Here is a 23,383-nt window from a genome sequence, read left to right as displayed (position 1 = left end):
TAAAATTCACTTCTCCTGTTCACCTTGTAAATGGGTTGCGCCATTGCCAGAAATCCCTGAATTCTCGGGAGAGCCATTTAAAAATCTTCAAATAAATTGATTCAATATTCTAATAACAAACTCCAATGATTAAAATTTAAAATCAGTTTACTACAGTTGAGTTAATCTTAAAAAAATACCAACCTTTGGGAAGAGAGAGGTAGAAGTCTGATTTAATAGAACTTATGGTTCGGTCACGGTGAATTTAAAAAATACATTTTTCTTTCAATAATTAATTTATGTTCTAAATGAGGTAAAATTTATAAAACCTGCATTAAAGTAATGTTGAGGGCACTCTGGTGATAATAACGATGAGGTTTACTTTTGTCAAAACATCTGAGGAAAACATCAATTGCTGTTTTACAACTATGAACTTCTAATGGGTATCATCCCACTAGAGAATCCTCACAAAAAATTCCTCAAATTCAAGGACTATGAAATTGGGAAGCCTGCAAACACAGATTTGGTTAGGACTTCACTAACCTGATAATAGTTTTTTTTTTTTTTTTTTGGGTAACAAGTGATTGGGCTGATATGAAGCACATTCTCTCTTGATCTACCCCATTTCAGAGACCTGTGAGTGTGTTCACATTTGCCTGGACATCACACACATACATGAAGCAAGCAAAAGCATTAGAAATTCTCGACATCTGAGATTCAAATAAATAAGAGAAATGGACTGTTCTTTATATCTAGAAGCAGGTGTAAACTGCTGCAAAACTTTAAAGGGTACTAGATTTCAATTTAGCACCATGAAATGTGGTGAAATCCCATTTCTATCACTGTGGCAGGGTTGTATGCAGTTAGGAACCTAGAGTGACAAATATGAGGCATGTAAGTTTCTGCTTCAAAAATGGAAGCTATGTTGTAATCAATGGGATGTGATGGATAAAAACTGTAAAATATTTTTTGTTTTCTTTTCTTCTTATGCAGATTTTCCTGAATTGGGGGTAGTAGCTGCTGGAGTGCTTTTGGGTAGAGGAAATCCAAGTCCTAATCCTTTTGGCCTCTGCAGGGCTTGAATTGGCTCAGAGATCCCCTTGCCATCTCTTCCAAGCCCTGATCCAGGTGTCCAGCCCATATTCTGAAGCATTCGGTTTCCAACGTTGTTTTCCAGGATTGGCTGGGCATTTTCACCTACCAACCCTGAAATGATAAAATGATAGCACATTATACTGACCCAGGTCAAGAGCCTCTCAGGCTAAGAGAACCACATTCTCTCTCTTTTTTTTTTTTTTTTTAACAAGGTGCCAGAGAGGGCTGTTTATTCATTTTTGGACAAGGAACTTGTCGTGGAAGAAACAATGGAAGAAAGATCTTGTTTGGAGTTCTACCACTTGGTAGCCATGCTATTTAAACTCTTCAAGCTTCTGTTTTCTCATCTGTAAAACAGCATAATACAATATACACTGCCTACCTCACAGAAATCTGTAAGAATCAAATTAGATCATGTATGTAAAGATAGTGCTCAGTAAACCATAAAGTGCTCTACCAATGGATTTCTTCTCATTACTATGCTAGTTTCAAGGACAATTCTGAAAATCACTAACTTAGCATCAAAACCTCTTATATTTGCCCAGGGCCTTGACATTTAACAAAACCAAAACCAAAACCAAACCAAACAAAACCAAAAAAGCACAACTGATGGCATCTTCATTTCCCGGGAATTTACATTCTTATAATTGTCTTCTTATTATTTAGTATTCAGTCTGTAACATCCTTTAATTGTCATCCTCCTCCTCCTCCCTCCATTTCTATGTTTTAATGACCAGAGAAACAGGTGAGGAGGGAAAAATAGAGGAAAGGAATACTAAAATTAGTCTTTATATAGGAAAGACTGTATATAAAACAGTCTTTCCTATTTCCATTCCTTCTTTTTAACTTCCTCTCTCTTCCTTCCCTTCCACCTACTTCATTTCTTCTTTTAGAAAAGGAGACTGGCTAATGTTTACCATGAAGTGTAGAAATAGCTGTTGCTTCCCCTATTTTAAGCATTATATATTTGATGACTTTTGCAAGGATTGACCATTTAATTTTCTTATAGTTCCTTATGGAAAATAGTTGAATATATATACTGTATATCTGATTCTAGGGAAAGAACTTAGAAATACTGCCTAAATATCTAATGTCAAATTATTGAGAAATGAACAAATGTCAAAGAAGTCAAAGAATTGCAAGAACCTGAGCTCCTTCCTTCAGTTGCAGGCTTGGTCTTGGTCTGTCTGCCCAGTTATGGTATGGGTTGGCTCTCCTGGATTGGTCCATTTCTGTTCATCTTCTAGGAGCAGCTGTTAGATTATGTTTTATGACAAAGAAATGTAGCAAATCTGGAGTTAACCAGATACAAGCAACCAGAACTTTCAATTACCAGAGCATTTCTCATGGTCACTCCCATTGCTAGGTTTGGAGATTGTGTGTGGGGGTAAGGATGGGCAGAGAGGGGATGGAGAGAGGTGAATCTTCACGTTAACCTTTGTTTTAGTCAGAACATATTCAGCCCTACACCAGGGCTTCCCAAGAAGTCTGTTGTGGAAGCTCATGGTCATGAACTTAACAGGGATGCAGTATTTGGCCACCATTCCTTCCCTAGGCCTACAGGGATAAAGATGTCTCATTTTTCAAATATCTGCAGAATGCATGTGGTATACCAGCTCAGTCCTGGCTCCAGCATATTTCTGCTGTGAAATGTGGACCGTACCTTCCTAGACATGGCTGAATTGGGCAGCTGTTGACAAGACCATTCACTAATCTCAAAGGCTTGTGAGACATATTGAATTTTAGCACCAATCCACTCTCCCCTCTTCTTTTCTATCATCATTAAATTTTTTCTTCCTGACTCTGGGTTATGACAGCACTACCTGGATGGTGACAACACAAATGGTCAATTTATTATTGTTCTTCCAACTGTACATATAGGTTTTGATGCATTCTTTGGTATATGTATTTCATACTAAAAAAGAAAATAATAAATGATAAAAGAAATGTCACAGTTGAACCAACAGTAGATCTTGTCTGATAATTTGCACCTGGTGTTCTCGGGGACAGCAGATGGGACAGAAGAAGGAAAACTGCAAAATGCTGCACATGCATTTTAGTAACTGAAACTCTTATATTCACCATAGAGTAATAAGCAATTGATTACTCAAGGCCCTTTTTTGAACATTTTGGTATTCTCTAACTTCTTTATTTTTAGGACCGAGAATTCAATATATTGTTTTCAGTTGCTAAATTCACTACAGGGAGTACAAATACGGTGATCACAATAATGATTTAATTTTGGATTTGTCAAAAAAAAATTGGCTCTTAGTTCATCGAAACATGTTTTAAAATGTGATGGAACTACCAAATGCTTCAACTACCAGCAATTGGAATGGCAATGTCTGATGTCAAAGAAAAATTCTAATGAAATTGTTTACTGCTTGACCAGGGCAAAGGAGGCATAAACAAAGATAATAAATTTCTAATTTCTAAAATGTGCTAAAATGTAAGTATATAAACTAAACCTTCTGAGTACAAATACATACACACACACACACATATATATTTTCATATATATATACATATATAACCTAGACCTCTTAATTACCAAAAACAAAGACAAGGCTTTTTTTAAAAAAAAATCATGCTTAATATAATATAATATGAGGAAAAAAGAAATTATATTTTTATTTTGAAATTACATTTATGGTGGCAATCAAGATAGCTCTCCAAGAAAAATTAAGGAAATGTATTTTTTTTGTGTACAGCTGTTTATCAGGTATGTAAGGTTAAACAGAGTGCTAGCATTTTGTCCCATACTCCTGATTTTTCAGTCATTGCCATGAATTAATTCAATTCCATGGTAAGCAAAATCAGATCAGAGGTCTAATGCTGCTCCAGGCTACACATCTGTTTAATCACATTTTTGATACAACAGCTTGAGAAGTTCAGATTTAAATTTTGTTTAATATGTAAGGAAAAATATGCACTAATTTAAAGTTCAAAATTGCAGAATTGTGGTCAATTCTCAGTCCTAAAGTGAACAGCAAATGAAGACTGATTCATTATCTTAATTCTAAAATGTTGGCATTTCAAGCATGGTGGCATAGCTATTGCCATCCTTCTCCCATGCTTGTGTTTTTATATAGGTGGTCAAAAATCCATTCTCTCTCTTTTCTAAAAAAATGCTGGTTTCTTTTCTCTGTACTCTAGAAGTAGAAACAACAACAACAAAACTAAAGAGAAAAATAAAATAAAATAAGGTGTTATCTTATATTTGAAAGAAAAAAAAGAAGGAAACCTTTAATTCCTCAAATGCTACATCTTTCTACACAGCCAAAAAATCTCTGAAAAAAACAATGTTTTTTCCTATACAACCTTAAAGAAAAACAACAACAAAGAAAAAAGATACTTCATTTTTCATGGAAAATGATGCTAAAGTGAGATCTACTGTTGGTCTTTTTTTTTTTTTTTATACGAGATTAAGGCTTGTGAGTGGAACAACCAGTTTCAGCACAGTATACCACAACCATTATTTCCTTTTCTTTTGCTCTTGACAGGGCTAAATCCTTTAGGTCTTTTCCTAGAAGGCTCTCCTTCTGCTTGGGCAATTTTAGCAATACATAGCCTGCTAACCCTTCTGCATGCTCCCCCTCCCAGCCCACTCATGCTGAATCTCTTATATCTATTATAGCAGAGTTGGTCCTTTCCCCTCAAATCTTCCAAAGAGTATTGTGGATGGTAATTCACTTGTGTAATTGGCTCAAGAGATGAAAATCTTGTATTGGCCTCGCTTAGCTGCTAATCTATCCAGCTGACTGCAAGCCTAATTGGCAGCTTGTTTAGTAATTTGGCTCCTAAAGTGTTATACTGATGTTGGATAAACAGCCAATGGAAGGGGAAGTGACACATGCTGTTTCCCATCTAACAGCTAGTGCACTCTGTCCCCACCCTGTATTCAGAATGCACTTAGTAGTTCATGCTCACTCTTTCTTCCCATCCTCTTTCTCTATTACTTCACTAGCCAGCTAAGGGGCAGGGTTATTATCATTATTATTATTAGCAATGTTATTAACACTGTTGGTGCAATACTGTCCTTATGCTCTCAGTAACTAATTCAGGGACACAGATTTTTGATTACTGCTAAGAACTCAAGGGATAATATTAAACATGGTCTGAAATATGAGAAAGTGGTAGTGTTACCTCTCTTTATGAAATGTTTTAACAATCTCATTCCTTGGTATAACAAAACTTAACTAATTCAGATTAGTCCATATTTTATCGGCAAGATTACAGACATTTTTCATGTGAATTTTGTTAAATAAAATCAGTTCAAGTCATTTATTCCATAAAAATGAGGTTCTAACTTTTTAAAAAAGGGAAATTTACTGTAAAGCCAGTTTTTTTTTTTTTTTTAGGTGATGAAAACTTAGAGGAAGGAAAATGAAAAAGCTGAACTGTTACTGACATGGTTAGAAAAGGAAGTGTTTTTATTAGATGTTTTTATTATACAGAAATATATTTCTTAGAGTTATCATGTATTAAAAAATATGAGATTTTTAATTTTTGAAAAATCTTACAATGAAACTATTGATTCTGGAAGCACACTGGGATGTTTGTTTGCTATAATATAATCAGGACTATTTGTAGTTTGCCTATTACGTATCAGGCACATTGTACACATTAGGCACATGGTATTCATTATCTCTGTTCCTCACCTAAACTGTGCAAGGGGGGAATTATAATGGACCTCAGAAAGGAGTAACTTGATCTGGATCATACAGCAGGTAAGCCAGGATTCAAACTTTGGCCAGTCTTACTCCAAAAGCCTGTGCACTTTCCATTACCTACACTGCCTCCCCCTAAGAATTAGTGGCAAACATTTTTTAGTGGAGACAATGATGTTTTATACTAGTTAAAATTTGTTTTCATTGTGTAATATGTGAATTGTAACATTAACTTCTCTTAACTTGTATATGGACAATACACAGCATATATACATTGACATACTTGGATAACTTAAAATATAATGATGTCTGCAGCCCTTAGAGACATCATGTTTCCATATCCATCATTTCTTTTGATCTTCTTTATGAATTTGAAAGGTAGGTATTTTGTCCCCATTTATAGATGCAGCTGAGGTTTTAAGAGGTTAATGCACCTGCCCAAAGTCAACTAGCAAGTATGTCTCTGTTAGATCACATAAGTTCAAATGTTACCCTTTCCATTGACTGAACAATGAACTTCAAATATTATATCATCAATATTTTCTACTATACATGTTTTATCACATTTTTCTGAGATAAGAGTTGTATTCTATTCACAGATTTCAAACTCCTGGAAAAACCACTGGTCTGAATTAGCATACATAGTAATTCTGAATGAAGAGAGTATTCTAATTCTCCTAAAATACCTCAAGATTCATTGTTTGTTATAAATTCAGACACTGTAGCTTTCTTCAGCTGGTATTTAAATTATTCCTTATGGTTTAGTTGTATTTATTATAAATAGTGCATATTGGGATTTGTTTTTTATCCATTCAATCCCTGAATTTTAACTGATGCATTTACTCCATTTACATTTATTGTGATTACTGATAAACCTGGATTTAATATAGTATCCTACTTAATGCTATTTATCTTGCTTTCTCTATGGGTCTTTGTTTCCTCCTTCCTGGAATCTAATGACTTGCTTATTTTATACATCATATATATAAAATTGCTTATATTTTATACATCATATTGCTATTCTTTTAAAGGTCTACATGCACATCTGAAACATCAAAGTCTAAAATTAACCAATATCACTATTCTCCTCCTGAAAAAATACAGGAAATGTTTGTACTTATCATCCCTTTCTATTTTACATATGCTTGTCATCCAGAGCCTTAGTTCCATCTTACTTTTATATGCCCAAATGAATCACCTTCAAGGTCACTGTCACTATCATTAATACTTCTTATACATTCAATATTAGTATGGCTTCGAGCACATTTAATAATTACTTTGTTTACCATTCCTTCTTGATTTTCATCTTTTTTTTTCTGGACTCAGTTTTCTTCTACTTGAAGTAATAAATTTAGTAATGATATTAGGGTTAATTTTCTCAGTCTTTATCTGAAAATGTCTATTTTGTCCTTATTATTCGATAAAAGTTACACTGGATATATAATTCTAGCTTGATTCAGTTATTTTATCCGAATACTTTGAAAATACGACTCCTTTACCTTCTGGATTGTTCTGCTGTAATTAAGTTTGCAACCAGTGTAATTTCATTCTTTCATATCTTATGTCTTTTCTCCTTGGTTGCTCTTATGTTCTTTTCATTGTCCTTTGTATTTTGAAGTTTCACTTCAATGTGTTTAGGTGTGACTTTATATTTAAAATTTTCTGATAAAGACTTGTAGCTTTTGAATGTGAAGACTCATGTTTTTCTTCAGTTCTAAAAATTCTTGGTTTTATCTTCTTGAACACTGCACCTCCCTGTTCTCTCTACTTCTCCTTCTGAAAGTTCTGCTGGTTCCTTTTTTTTTTTTTTTTTTTTAACTTTCTGTGCTACATTTTATGTAGTTTCTTTACATCTCTCTTAAAATTTGCTACATGTCTTTTCAACTGTACCTAATCTGTTGTTTAACCATTCAATGAGTTTACAAGCTTAAAAAAATATTCATAATAAAATAATCTCTAACTTTGACTTGGTTCTTTACTACACCTTTTTTTTTTTTTTTTTCCTTCCACAGTGCTTTTCACCTTCAGTTTTAAATCTGTTTTTATAATTCATTTTTCAATTTCGGTTTGTTAGCTCATCTTCAATAAGGGTTTTATTTATGGCAATTCTTTGAGGCCTGAGTTGAAGGCATGTATTTCTAAGATGGTTTTACATTTGTGTCATACCAGTTTTTGTCTTAATGCTTTTGCTGAGATATAATTTTAAGCTAGAAACTCATGTGAGGGGAGGATCTTGGTTATAAATCTTCAGACAGTTTTCAGCTTGGGGCTGAGGTGGCAACAAAATTCTTTCTTTTCCCCTGTGTCTGTGGGTGGGTTTTGTTTCTAGTCTACCAGTTTCTGAGGATGGAGCTCATCAGAGGTTCTGACTTGATAAAAAGCTTTACACCTGGCTACCAGGCTTGGCTCCCTTCCCCAAAGGGACACTAACAAATATGCCTCAAAGTTTCTGAAACTGGCAAAACTGTGGGTGGACCGTGGGGGCTGCTTGGCCCTGAGAATTTCCACTTCCGTCTTACAATCTCAGTTATGTATCTAAAAAAATGGCTTTCTGTTTTATTCATCATTTCTAGCTATTTTATTGTTTGAGTACTTTCTCGTATTTATCTGTGATATTGTCAGGAGCAGCAAACATTTTCTAAGTAATATTTGTGTTTTTCCTCTCTATAAGTGTTCATTGTACCAAACGATAACTGAGAACTGTTTATTAAGAGTCTCCAAAATCACATAACTGAAGGGTGGTTTATGTTTTAAAAGGTGAAATGTACACTTTCTGGGCCTTTGCTTTGTGTTCAGATAAGGTCTGGTTTCAAAATTAATAACAACAATTCAAAAAAAAATCTGTCAATTTAAAAATCCTGGAAGAGGTAAGATAATCTACAATGGTCATATAAGATAAATCTCTATTGAAATATCAGTAGGATGTGGAGGAAAATGTTAAAAAGTCACAAAAAGCTGTAATGGAGCCTCTTGCCAAGAGCTCACATGCCTGTGAAAACACATAGTCACCCTGGAGCAACACCTATACCGATATATTAAACTTCAACAGGCATCTCCTTTTATAACCTAAAATATAGAGAAAAAAGGCTGATTCCTTATGATGAATATTTTCATGCTGACATTATTTTATTTTTGCACAACAGCAGAATAGTAATGGGCAACACTAAATGTGAATAACATTTAATTTAGTAATTTATAGTGGGCAATTAAAAAATATGGTAGCTACAATATCTCAACAAACATACTTAAATCTTTTTACTATCAAATCCTCAATAGCCATAACTTCAACCCAAAACACAGACCATAACCAACATTGCTGACTGCCTTAAGCAAAAAAGTGTGAATAATCTCCCTCCTATTTTGTTCACTGCTTTTCTTCACCTTTACAGATGACTTTTTTTTTCAAACTATAAAATGCATTCTGCTGGCAAGCCGTCTTGCATCAACAGTTCTCAATTTTATAATAGTAAATCTACATCCTTTGCTACTGAGACATCCACTATCTTTTGATATGTGACTTTGAATGCGGCAAAGAACAAGCTATACATTTAAAAATCAATATGTAACCTCATCAATATTCATTTTACTTTGTCAATACAAAATACAAAGGTGAAAGAGCAGTAAAGAAGCTAAAGCACTGAGATTAATTTGGTGTTCCTGTCACAATTAATAAATGTTGAACCGATAATGTTGGTGGGTCTATAGCCTTATAAAGTGACTGAAATTATGCTTTGATGCTGTTGCTAAAACGGTGAATAAAATTTTAAATACACTAGCAGGTAAACATGATCAATTTATGAATTATTAGTTTTATAGAGTACTTTAAATATTTTAATAATTAAATAATATTAGTTATTATTTACAAAACTATTCACCTTTAGAGTACTAAATTGTTATGAAAACCCATTTGGGATTATAAAGTTAAAGTGTCTAATTATAGTTGTTCTTACTTTTTGTTGGTAAATCCTTTCTAAACCTGCTGTTTGACTGCGTATCTCACATATAAATCAGGAAAGATGACGAAACAATATTTAGGCTGTCAGTCTTTTAACTCATTTCCTTTTTTAAAAGAGAGAGAGCTATCTTTACCTGCATTTTTTGCAGATTAGATTTAACGTTGACTAAAGGCAGAAGGTACTGTGAAAAATATCTCAATTCAATGTGTTTTTGGAGGAAGACTTATAGGGCCTGTAAAATGACTGGAACAGTCTCTTTAAAATAATTTTGCATGTTAACTCAACTTTGGAAGTTTACAAGTATAACTAATTTTTAATTTTTGGTTGCCTATATTCCAGTATGTGAAAATTATAATTTTAGAAAAAGATGATCTAGGATTTATAACCAGTAACTCACTGTCAAAATTTTGTACTCATACAAAAGCATTTCTTACTGAGTTCAGATAATAATCTTCATTTTATAGCTGATTCATTAGTATTAGAAGATATTCTACTTAAAACTGAGGACTTTCATATAACCTCCCTCTGTTCCTCTTTGAGAGTTAAAAGTTATGCAATGGATTTTAAAAACTGCATTTGAACGTGAGTAACATAATACTCCTATTCTGCTATTTTCTGAGTAATTAAAAAGAATGCATTAAAATTTCTCTGAATTCCATTCTTTATCTAGAACATCTAGTATTACAATAAAAATCCTGACTCTTAAAAGAATCACAACAGTTTTGAAATATAACATTTGGAATATGTTAGTGTAAGCTTAAGAAAAAAATGTTTTAGGCTAAAGTTTAATGTTTATACTCAAACTCCGTTTCAATGATGTCCTCTGATGCTACTGAGTTGAAACATCACAATCACCTTGTAGAAATAATTATATTATCTTCTCCTCAACCATTATGCATTTTCCTTCTCATTTCACATATGTTCAGAGTGTTAGGACCTGACCCCAGTATTCTCTTTTCTTTATTGCTGCCACTAAGGTGCTTTAGTAGAATTCCTAAGATTGTTCTTGTACTGTCTCTGTCACTAATGCTTGAATCACTGAAAGATAAGAGGATTCAGGGGACCATTCAACTGGAATGGGGATATTAAAGAATTCTACAGAATACTTGCCTTATGAAAGATGTGAATTGAAGAACTTATGACACGTATTTGATCTAAAGTGTGGCCATATGTCCCTGCATGCAGAGATGTAAGTATTTCAATGAATAGTCTGTACTTCTACAGAGTAATATCTAGATAACCTGCTATAATACTTGAAACAATAATAGGAGGTTTGAGTAAACACACACAGGAAGATGATCTTTACATATATATTCTCACCAAGAAGCATAAATACATTGTCATGGAAAGAATATGGGTTCAGGAGTCACACAGACCTAGTTTTGAAACCTCACCCAGTAATTTAATAATTATGTCATCTCAAGTAACTACCTTAACAATTCTCTGAACCTTACTTTTATGAGATGTAAAATGATGACAATAATACCTAAGATCATATAGTTGATATAAAAATTAACTGAAATAAAGTCTCAGATATATATTAGGTACCCAACAAGGGGTAAATATTCTACAGAATGCAAATGTACTCTATACACAGGTGTTTCCTATTTCCAAATCCTGAAAGTTCAGTACTGCTAGAAGATGACTCAGGTATATACTTATAACTACATATATAATTTCATAATGTACCCCCATATAGGGAAAAACTGCATTTTTAGTTCTCCAATTTTAAATTATTCTCCAATTTTCTGGTGCTGAAGTATGGAATAGGCCCCCTAAATAGAGAATGTAAGCTTCACATCTTTTATTTCCTTTGAAATCACCATGTCAAAAAAAACAAAAATAAATCTCTTGCAGTTCTCATTGGTTACTCTCCTGTTGACATGAATCTTATTTTCATATTCTATAATTAATCATAGGAAGAAGAAAACTTTTCCTACAAAATGTTTTTTCAAATTAAGTTAAGAGAAAGTTTATAAATTTTTTAAGAATTCTAGGCACTAAGCCAAGATAACTCTTTGCAAGTAATCAAGAAACTAAACTGAAAACATTTCTTTTAGCCAGAGTTGCTGCATCAGAAATCCATTATGGTTAACTGTTGTTTATTCACATGTGGGGTGTCTACATTTCAATGCCCAGTTGCCTTCCTCTTATCACTGATTTTTGCATATGCCTCTTTTACCATTGCTCTTGCATAAGACTTTGCAATACATACTCATCTACTTCATATCCATTACTACCAAGCTTGAGTCTTTGCCCTCAGGAAGACTTCTTGTACCCTTTGGGAACTTCTCCCTGTTACTACTTACGGTTTTTCCCATTTACCATACTCAGCAGAATGATATGTTATCAGAATGACATGATTTTTGAGGTGAAAATACTTAAAAGATTTTTATTATAATGCTAACATTATCTGAGTAGGGAATGATGAATGTAAGATTGCCACAGAACTTGGACAAGAAACCAGACTGCCATATTTATAAGCCAGGTTTCCATCTATTACAACATGAAGGCTTTGTATTTTGAGGCACTGCCATAATTTTGAAATTATTACTATTGATTTCTTCTGAGATTATTTGCCTTTTCTTCTGCTTATGCCTTGTTTTCCCAACTAGTCTGTAAGTTTATTGAGGCCAAGGACACAGCCCCTGAAAGCTTTTCCATTCTTTAATAACCTCACAGAAAGCCTTGCCTTTGGGCAAGTGTATAGCAAATATTTTATTGATTGGCTGCATGAAAAATCTACACAAGGAACATGCAATGCACCCTGACACCAAATGCAAATGATTTGTTTTTTTTTTTTTTAAATTCAGTTTTATTGCAATATATTCACATACCATAAAGTCATCCATGGTGTACAATCAACTGTTCATAGTATCCTCATATAGTTGTACATTCATCACCCCAATCAATTTTTGAACATTTTTCTTACACCAAAAAGAATAAAAATAAGAATAAAAATAAAAGTAAAAAAGAACACCCAAATCATTCCATTCCCCTCCATCCCACCCTATTTTTCATTTAGTTTTTGACCTCATTTTTCTACTCATCCATACATACACTGGATAAAGGGAGTGTGAGCCACAAGGTTTTCACAATCACGCCATCACACCATGTAAGCTACATAAATGATTTGTTTTTAACAGTTTCTTGCAACTGTGCCTCTTGTTCAGTGCAGGAGAATTAAAGTTATATTTTATTATTGATGATTTACAAACTTTACACTTATGTTCTGCCCCAACACTTTTGTTTTACCTGCTGTAATAGGTCCAGGCAAAGGCGCAGCTTTTCTTCTCCGTTTGATATCTCCAGTGCATAAGGATCCTAAATGCATGCTTGTTTGCCTACAAGTAATTATCAGAAAAAAACTTTTAACGAAGGAGGAAAAAAATGACAAATAAATACACAGCTTGAATAATCTGAACCTAAATCAAAACATTCTCAACAAAGATGGAGCTGCATAGTAAAACCACCAATCTTGTTTATATCGAAACATAATTACGTTTGTTGACAAGCGTTCAGCAGCTAAATGTGCCATCATAAATTGTTACTGGAATGAATAATATAAAAGGAATGCTTTTTAATTTTCAAAACTGGCAATCTTTCTGGCTCAACATAAAATCAAGCACTGTTGCTTTTGACAGGAAAATAGCTAAGATTAATTATCTAAAGAGATCACAATATTGTTGCTAGGTTATCAATTGGTTACTAATGCTTTACTGTCAGAACAACATTTATTACAAGGAAAGTATGATCAGTTTCTTTTAGGATATTATACAGCAGTGAATTCTTTTAAAAGATTTTAAATAGAAAGAAAATTGTGATGTTCTCTCATATGATTGGAATTCTTTGCTTAATTGTTTATTAGTTAGGTGAGAAAACATAATTTGGATGACTTGGTGCTGGTCTCCTGCTACTAAACAGGCTAATGTGATACCAAATTATCTTTGTAAAGACAATATAACTTCTCAGTAAAACCTGAGAAGTGGGCCTTCTGCTATTCTTGGGACTAGATTATTCTGTCTAATCTTGGACTCCTAAATTAAAGAATTTTGGGTAAAAATCAGAAATGGCTAGAAGTCAAGAAAGACTAATAGAGAGATAGAAAAGCTTTATAGAAGGACTCTGCTCAGTTCCTGGATCATAATCCCTGTTGAGGAGTTGGGATAGGGCCTGGGAACCATGAAACAGAAATAAATGAAGTATGTAATTATCAACACATTTTTTTGCAGTAATTCAGAGACATAGCTGGTGGTATCCTGAGGTTTTATAAGATCCACTTTGAAAACAACCAGATTATTAGGAAAAAAAATAATTCAAGTGAAAACCAAGATATATACTTACACACACACACACTCCAATGTTTAAAGATACAAAAAATCGGTGCTAGTAGCAAAATTAATTCACATACAGGCTATATCTATAAGGCACAAAGTGAAGTCAAAACTAATGATCTGATTATCCCAAGGGGTACACACAGCCAAATAAACATGCTACGAAAATCTATCAACATAGCTAAATTAAATGGGTATTTGCTTAATTTTCTTTTCCCTTTGTACTGTGTGCATAGTTTCTCTGTTATAGAATATTTAATTTTGGATTATTTTAAGACATGAAGCCTGTTTTTATCATTTTTAGATACATTTCAAGCTCAAACTATGCTAAAAAAGTTATTAGCCAAAAGCATCTCTTTTAAGAAACACATTTTAAGAAATAATTAGAAGACATAATTGAGGGTTTGAAACACAGTAGGTGTTTGTTGTGACTATTAATACTGCTGGTTTCTACTTATAGTTCTTGCACTAGTTGTATTTAATTGACGTTTTCTCATTGCTTTAAAATCACACTCTCTCAAGTCAATAATGCCTTTAAAACTATTTTTTTTTTACACTATTTAAAATTTGATTAGGAAGTCTTGTTTACAAAGATAGTGAAAATACAAACTTCAGGAACAATTCCCTCTTCTAAACTGGTTTTGCATCCGCAGGACTCAAAAGTCCCTTTTGTGTATCATTACAGAGGAATATAACATTTTCATTCAAATCCCCTCCCCCAATCCAACATAGCTCTATAAAGGAAAAGAGACAAACGTTCAAGGAGAATAAAGTTAAAGTCAATAAAGTCAGCTCATTGAACTCAAAGACCTGAGCCACAGAAAAACAGCTAGCTGTATTTCAGTAATTCTATCAAGAATTGACTATCTGCTACAGCACATTGAGAGATCTGGATTATTGATCAGTGAGATTACCCCTTTTAGGCTTGCCCCCCTCTTCTTTTCCTTCAGGCAAATGCAACGGGAGTTGCTACGAATAACATTGGGTAAGGTCTACTCTGTTATTGTTGTCACTCTTAATGTAAAACATAGCAGTTATTTTTTAATTTACAATAAATGAATGTCTGAAAGGTGGCCTTGTTTCTTCTGTATAAATGAGTCATTTGTGTTTGCAAAGCAGAGCACTTGGATTAACTGCTCAAGGTGATGGTATTTTTTTTTGTTTGTGTTTGCTGCGGTATTTTGAAGAACAACAATACATAGTCTTATGAACAGATCCAAAGTTATTAAAAAGTAATGCTGAAATTCTATTGTAAGGCACTGTAAGGAAAGTCGACTGTAAGGAAAGTAGATTCGATCAGTATGTTTGTTTCAGTCATCGTATTTGCTTGGGGAAGAAAATGAGATAAATCAAAAGTCTGCTCCCTTTGTATCTAAATACACCTTCAATATTAGAAGTAAACAAACACATATCTTCAAGTGGAAAGGTTAAAGAAATAATGCTCTTTTCATTATATGGATTAAGCGTCGTTAAGTAGTTATGATTTTAAAACATGGCTTCCCATGTATTACTTGAAAAAATTTTCCTATTAAATATTAGAACAGAAGAGCTCAGAAAGAAGCTCTTGCCTTTTTGCTTTGCTTTTTAAACAAATTTCACTTGGTTCATCCCATGGTTTGCTGCAGCTATCCTTTTAAATGGTCTGTAGTAGGAAGCTAGGCATTTTATCTGGAGAAAAAAAGTTAAAAACAAAAAATAAACAAAAAAACCCAACCAAAACCAAAAACAAAATAAAATGAAAAACCTAGTGAGAACCACCTTGCCCGAAAACTTGGCTTTTGACATGCGGCTGACAAGGATAGAAGCTGGCAGTGTCAAACAGAATAATTTTAAAGAGAAGAAAACAGGAACTTGTCTCCTCATTGTATGCATTTACAAATCTAGGCTTTTCAGAAAATTAGGCCTAGTTAAAGCTGCCCCCTGGATAAAATGTGTTCCGGAGCAGCCCTGGACAAGCTGGAGAGGAGAGACAAACAGATGTGACTATGGTCCCTGGCATTTGGCAAGAACGCTCACTGTCACTTAGAAAAATATTGGCCTGGACAGGGCATCAGCTGCACAGAAATGAAGCAGGTCTGCGGTGTCAATGCAGGAGTAATGTGTGGCAGAGAGAAGTACAGGGGCTAGAAAATCCAGCCCAGTGCAAACCTCCTCTTTGAGATCAAAATTGCCCTCAACCCAACCTCCTCCCTCTTCTGTATCAATATGCCTCAACATATTAAACTGGACAAGTATCTAGTTCTTTTCCTTTTGTATCAAAATGCACATTAAGTATCAAGTACTTTCAAGCATAAATATTTCCTAACTATTTAGGAGAACTGCATTAAACCCTTGTTTTTAACGCTGTTTTCTTTCAGAGCCCTTCATGTGCATGACCTCCTTGGACATTCATCGCAAACCTCTGCATTCGGTATTGTGAACTATTTCCTGATCAGTTCTTGTTTCTGGCAGTGCTTCTCTCTCTATGACCTTGGTCATTTGACTTCACACTCTGTTGCAACCCTATTTTATCTTTCTCTTGAACAATCCTGACCTTAGCAAGGGGTGCTTTAAGTTTCAGCTTTGTGGACTGAATTCGGTACTTGTGTCCCAGTAACTGGGTCCTTGCTTCATTCTGGCATCTCAGTAAACCTTAAGTAGGTCCTTGCCTGGATCTCCCCGGTGGCTAAAGTTCTGGTACTAAAATGCAACCTGGTGACTGAGGATTTCCGACCAGGCAATTAATATCTTCAATTTTGCCTACCTCACCCTTGTCCAAGCATGAGCTGCTCCTGGTTCCCATCCCTGTTCACTGCCTACTTGCTGGGACAACTCTTATTACTCTATGTTGATTATTCTTCCTCATCAGCCATGAGGCTCTAACTCTTGAACATAGTGATCTGCCTGCCTGGCTGCAGTTCCCCCCCAACAATTTCTGGTGGATCTGCCCTGTCAGTGCCTTTTCTGCCCTAGTCAGAGGATTCAACTCCAGGCCTACTTCCTTCCAATCTGCTTTAGCCTGCTAGAGGCAACTGGTAGTTGATGCTGAGCTAACGTTTATTCTGTTTCATAATGTGCCAGGTCTTGTGCTATGGATTTCACTCCTGCATTTCCTAGTCTTCAGGGCAACTGTGAGGGAGGCACCTCTGGGTGTTCAGGGGCTTCCAGGAGCTGTGAGACCTGGTTTCACTGCTGCTGCGGCCCTACCTGTCAAGGATTCTCCCGACTTCTCAAAGCAGTGCTGGTGCAGCTGAATTGTAGTGAGCAAGAAGAGAAGGGGAAAGATGGAGGAGGTGAGGTGGGAGTTTTCAGGTAGTCCAGAAATGGACAACAGAGAAAAGGTTTACCCCAATATTAAATTTATATCAAACTATTCTATTGTAAAATAGAAAATACTTATCCTAAAATGCCTATGGAATGTTTAAAATATTCCCTACTCCTAGGTTACCTCTTCTTATCATAATATCACAAACAGTAGAACATAACTTAATTAAAGGCCTCATTTAAACATCTTACATTTCCATCATCTACTCTACCTAAAAAAAGTAATCTGGCTACTCTTGATCTCTTTATCTTGCTTTTTTTTTCTTCATGGTAGATTAAATTAGTGTTTTGAAATGTATGAAAAATATGCATCTGCTTGTTAAACGTATGGAAGACTAAGCAACAAAATACCAATGATGATTATCTCTGTGTAATGGCATTTTGCAGGAATTTTCTTTTCTTCTTTAAACCTCTCATTATTATTGGAAATTTTTTTTTACAATGAGATGCAACAAAAAAGATGTGAATTATAACTACATGAATTAAAAAACAGAAAAACAAGGAACTAATAAATGTAGGTAATTATGGAAGCTGGAAGTTTTTCTTTGTCAAAGGCATAGATGAGCTTTTCAAACTGCTTAAGCTGTGGTGTTAATTCAAAGTATAGGTTTTATTGACCTGATTTCATTCGGGATGAGGCAGGAAATGAGAACCTATTCCCTCTAACTCTACCATTTCTTCTTTCCCACTAGATCTCTGAAAAACACCTGTTACCATAATTGCCCCCCCCCCCCTTTTTTAACCAACCTTAGGCATGTTACACTCTTTTTGCCTCAGTTTCCTTACCTGCAAAAATTGTGATTAGACTAGTACTTACCTCAAAGTTTTTTTGAAGATTTTATTTAGAAACCATTCATGTAAAACATTTGGCACAGTGCCTGCCCACAGTAAGCAATCAATAACTATTAGCTGTTAATCTTACTATCATTATCATCCTCATTGTACAGATGAGAAGCCCAGGGCACAGAGAAGTTAAATAATTTATCCAAGGTCACACAGTTTAATGGGAAGTATTTGGACCTTGATGGGAGGCATTCTGTGGTACAATATCCCCAGAAGAATGCTTAGCACAAAGTATCACTAAACACACACCAACAAAATACATGGCAGTATAAATTCATTACATCTGAACACTATGAATATGTTGCAATAGGGAAATAAATAATTGTGACCATTTAAAAATAACAAGTTGGTATTTTTGGTAGTTAATAGAAATGTTAAATTTATGTTTAGTGTTTGAGTTTGCTTGCTTTAAATGCGTCATAGCATGTAAGAATAATGTACTTATTTTCATTTCAAAAACTCAATAAAAACCCACAGGAGCTCCTCCTGAGAGTTTGAAGCCCCTTCACATTCTCACATTAGACCATTATTGCAGATTTTCTTCTTGGCCACCTCTCACTACTTCCTTCTTCAAAAATTTCTTGCTTCCTTGGTATGTATGTTCCATGCTTTATCTAAAGCCCAAAGTGACTGCTATGCTAAATATTCCTATCATCAACAAATGCACACTTCCAAATCCTTAAACAGCTCATTTAAACATTTTTCCCTTTCGTACATCTTCATTATTCTACATAAATCATACCTGAAAGATGGTGGTGAATGGTGGTAATAATTAGAAATACTTGAGTGTATGTGAATACTCTGACATATGGAGGAGTGTTAACCTTTTCATAGGGTAAATTATTCAACAGTGTTTCTAAAAAGTTATTTGGGGGATCTGCTGTTATATCTTAGCTTATACAGGGCTGACATCATGCTTCCCATATTTGTCTGATACCTCCAGATTTTTTAAAGAAACTGATAGTAACCAAGGCCATAAATATATGTGCTAACACTAAAGCAATGTATGCTTCCTTTGAAAAAAATTTCCTTTCCATGTTTCCTAATTCTACCAATCTTTGAGAGCCAGCTCAAATTTTTCCTTCTCTCTTCAAAGTTCTCCAGTACAGTCCAGTATGAATGTTCTTTCTCTCCTTTAACCTCTCCTAACCTCATGGCCCTTCCAAGTGTCTTTCCTCTCTCTGTATTTCTAAAATATCAGTCTGTGCCTATTGTTGCAGTTACATTACCATACAATAGGGCTTCGAGTTGCTTTCAGTTTAGTGGGGACTACCAGTTAAATATATACTGAAAACAATTTGAGGCCAAGAACCATGTCTAATTCCCAGAACCTAGCTTTGCTTCTGTCATATATTAGGAACACAATAAATGTTATTGAACTAAAACGAATCTAACTACTGTAACAATCGTTGCTTCAACATTTCATTTGGCAATCAATCAGGCATTTTTTTGTGATAACACTTCTACTTACTTAAACTGTTATTCAAATTCACTCAAAAACATTCATTTAACAATGAAACAAATCTTGACTATGTATCAGGTGTTCTATTATATGCTATCAAAATATGAAGAAGAGGAAGCAAGCTCCCACCTTGAAGGAGTTTATAGCCTAATGTAAGAAACACACATGAAGAAGAAATCACTATATGATGTAAAACATCCACAGGGTTATAGTAGCAGACCACCTCTTTAGGGAAATTGAGGAAAATTTGTTTCGCCTGAGTTCAAACGTGATTATTGTCTCTCCAAGCAGAATATAAGATATTTGGGGCATCTTGGAGTATTCTTTTATTCTTCACATCATAGTACCTAGGAAATAGTAGGCACTTAGTAAAGTGACATTGGCTTAATTTACTTGATTCCTAGCTATAATTATAGATTTCTGGAGTCTGTTTATCACTACTTTTTGGTATAGAGTTTCAACAATAAGTTTGTTGTAATTTCCTAAAAAAATGATTAAATAAAACTAGTGTTGATTCTTAGAGGAGATTAAAAAAAATTACCCAAAATAAACAGATTATCTCCATGAAATGCAAGAAGTTATGTGTCTACATTTTATAAAATTGGGCTGTGGATCCAGATAATATCTTGCATCTTGCATAAAAGAATCATCAAATCAGAATATACACTCATTCTCTCTCTGATAATGGCACTATGAAATGTTTTATAGAATGGTATGGTTGCCATTTAAAATATCTATTAATAAATTCATGAGATATGTCTATGATTATATTTTTAGGGAAGTCCATGTGTTACTTTTTATATCCAGTTTATGTGGCGCAATACATGATATTTATATGTATTAGTTGAACTGAGAAATTACTGTTGTTCCTTAATTGATAACTCAGACTAAGCCAAACTTTGAGTTCAGTTCCGAGGTACCATTTTGGATAGTAAATGTGCTGAGTTTCTTTCACCAGCTCAGGGAATGGTGGAGTTATTAAAAGGGCAGGGTAGAGAATATATTTTACTTTTTTATTATTTGGAATACATTTTGGCTTCTTAAGTATAGAATTTAAATTTATCAGGAACATCCAAGCTTAGTGAGTTCCAAATATATATGGGGTTTTATACTAGACATCTGCTCATATTTCATCTCATCTAAACCTTACAAAAACCTATTACACATCCGAGGAACCCTTAGGTTCAGAGAAACTGTTACTTGTCAAAGATCACATGCAGAAAATGAAGTTATTGTACTTGAACTAAAGTATGTTTTACTCAAAAGAATTATTTTTCCCTATATCATATGACCTTATTCAACTGACTTTATTACTTTATTTAATAAATTTCTACTGAAAATGTAATGTGCACCATGTCCTATGCCATAAGAGGGGATTAAGAAATAAAAAAGATATGGTGTTTATTTTCTAGGGGTTCAAGTCTACTGATCATGTGGGAGAATGAGTTCATCCTAATTTTCAAAGAGAGTTCCAAATAGTATGTAAGGGCATTCTAGACCCATAGGTGAGAGAATACATTTGCAGAAGTACAAAGGCAAAAGAGTATACACATGATATGCCATATTTGGGGATCTTAATTCAATTATGACCAGAACTGGGCACATATGGAGGGTAGGGAGAAGATGAAGCCTCCCTGCAAGCATCATGTTTCAACAAGTTCAATGAATCTGTCTATTCACAATTATTTAAAATAAAAAAAAAAAAAAATGAACCTGCTGCTTATTTAACTGAATCAGTTTATTAACTGAATTGACAGATTCAATTCAGTGGAAAAAGGCCTGTCTATAAGTTTCTGTAGACATATTTCTGGATTTTACTGAAGCTTTTGTCAGAAAATTACTGCTTTAACACAGAGATGGAATCAAATGTAGGTCCATTTCCAAAGTAAGGTATCTCTTGAAGTTGAGAGGCTTCACTCATTCAGTGGAGTCTATAATGTACCTGCATCACTGAGCTCAGCTTTGATTTTCTGAAGTGTCCTATGACTTTGCTTACTGAGAGGACTACTGGTATTATAATTCTATATGCAGTGATGTGCATTTGCTGAGTACAACTACTATAGAGCAGAGGAAAATGTGGCTGCCATTTTTTATCTTCTTATTGAGAAGGTAATAAAGACTGGATATTTCAACAAAAGACCAGGATGGCTGAAATTTCTGAAAGATGAAAGGAGTTATTACTGCTCCTTTGGAAGACATTGGACAACCTTTACCATATAAATGCAAACTTACTTGAATTTAGGTTTAATTACTGTTTACTTTGTAGAAATCAAATGGGAATCTATGACCTAGTTGAGATTTCACCTCCTTCATACAGCCTTTTTTGAATTCCACTGCCAGAAATAATCCCTCTCCTTGGAGAAAACAGTATTTTCTATCTTATATATGACAGCTATATCCATACATGAATACTCTACCTAGACTGTTTGTTTCTTGAAGGCAGTGAGGTCCACATCTGATTACTACTTTCAGGTAAATTTCCCTCAGCATTTACATTCCTTGCCAATATCAGGTACTTATTAAATAGTTACTGAATAAAATTTAACAAGGCATGCCAGGGCTTTTATGGTGACTTGTTTTTATAATTAACATTCTTATTGGAGTTCAACTTTCTTTAATAAAAAATTGCTTATGTATGGAAATAGAAACTCCAAAACTTATTTAGCCCAATTTTCAGGCTTCAGAAGACAAACACCTGCAAAATCAAGTTCCCACACTTAGGCTAGCTTTTGTATATACATGTACGTTAATTCTAAAATGTTTCTCTTTCTACATAATTTTGCATTTCACTAGGTATAACTTTATTAAGTTTTAAAGTTCTTCAAATGCTCTCAGTCCTTTCTCTTTCATGATGATAGCTTGTGGTAGATGAATGAACATAAAGCTTTTATAGATTTGTTAGCAAACGTTAACCAGATGGGAAATACACCATAATAGCCATGTAAGGTATCAGGAAGTTTGTGCTGGCTACATGTATTCTAATTCTCAATACTCAGGACTCTCCTAACACGATTCAATTGAAATAATTGAAAAGTTGGGGTATATTAGCTTTCATTCAGGATTAGTTTTGCCATTGAGATCCTTGAACAAAATGTCCTTTATAATTTTCTTAATTCAAGTTCCATCTAAAGAAATCTATCACTTTCTACATTTAAAAGGTTTATTGGCTTTTGTAGGAAAAGAAAATTACCCTACAAAATTAATTTCAAATATAAGCCAAGTTTTTCCTTTTCTAATTCATATAAATGCATTTCTTTAAAAAAGCATTCAAGCCCCTATATTTTTTTAATTTCAGATAAATGCCAAATGATCAAATAGTGATCACATTAGTCATGATTTCAGAATATTGTCATTTTTCCTTGCACATAAATAAACCAATCTAGATAATGTTTACAATTACTGTTTTATAACAGAGTAAATAGTTTTGCTTAAAAAAACAAGACACTAGATTTCAGAAAGCAATTCTTTTTATATAGCTTAGAAATAAGATGTGAAAAAGAAGACAGTACTGTAAAACTTATCTACCACTTAACCTGGGAATGTTATTTAATCCCCTGCTATTTCCTCATCTGTAAAATGGGGATAATAAGTCTATCTATGCCATGGGATAATTTCGAAATGAAAATTAATTAAAATGCATCATAAACATGTAAGAAATCTTAGGTATTATTACTGTATTAACTATCAAAATAGAGAATAATTTTTCTCCAATTTAGATAATATATTTTACATTCTCTTTTC

The 23,383-nt window shown here is 34.0% G+C and overlaps 1 protein-coding gene across 2 annotated transcripts in view; it reads right to left on the bottom strand.

Annotated features, from left to right (window-relative positions):
• Nucleotides 1-513: 513 nt before the first annotated feature.
• The window catches only part of GPATCH2 (G-patch domain containing 2), a 191,625-nt gene continuing 168,755 nt past the window's right edge, over nt 514-23,383 (bottom strand). The window contains exons 9-10 of one of the 2 annotated variants that reach the window (XM_037823721.1): nt 12,956-13,044; nt 514-1,185 (exon numbers count right to left, since the gene is read on the bottom strand). In XM_037823721.1, coding sequence (XP_037679649.1) covers nt 965-1,185; nt 12,956-13,044 — 310 coding nt within the window. In that variant the 3' untranslated portion in view covers nt 514-964. Of the gene's footprint in view, nt 1,186-12,955; nt 13,045-23,383 lie in introns of those variants that run through there. The other variant, XR_005214911.1, reaches the window with a different exon arrangement.

Source organism: Choloepus didactylus, chromosome 2 (genome assembly GCF_015220235.1).
Source record: "Choloepus didactylus isolate mChoDid1 chromosome 2, mChoDid1.pri, whole genome shotgun sequence".
Classification (NCBI taxonomy): domain Eukaryota; kingdom Metazoa; phylum Chordata; class Mammalia; order Pilosa; family Megalonychidae; genus Choloepus; species Choloepus didactylus.
This window is presented reverse-complemented; position numbering and strand designations above follow the sequence as displayed.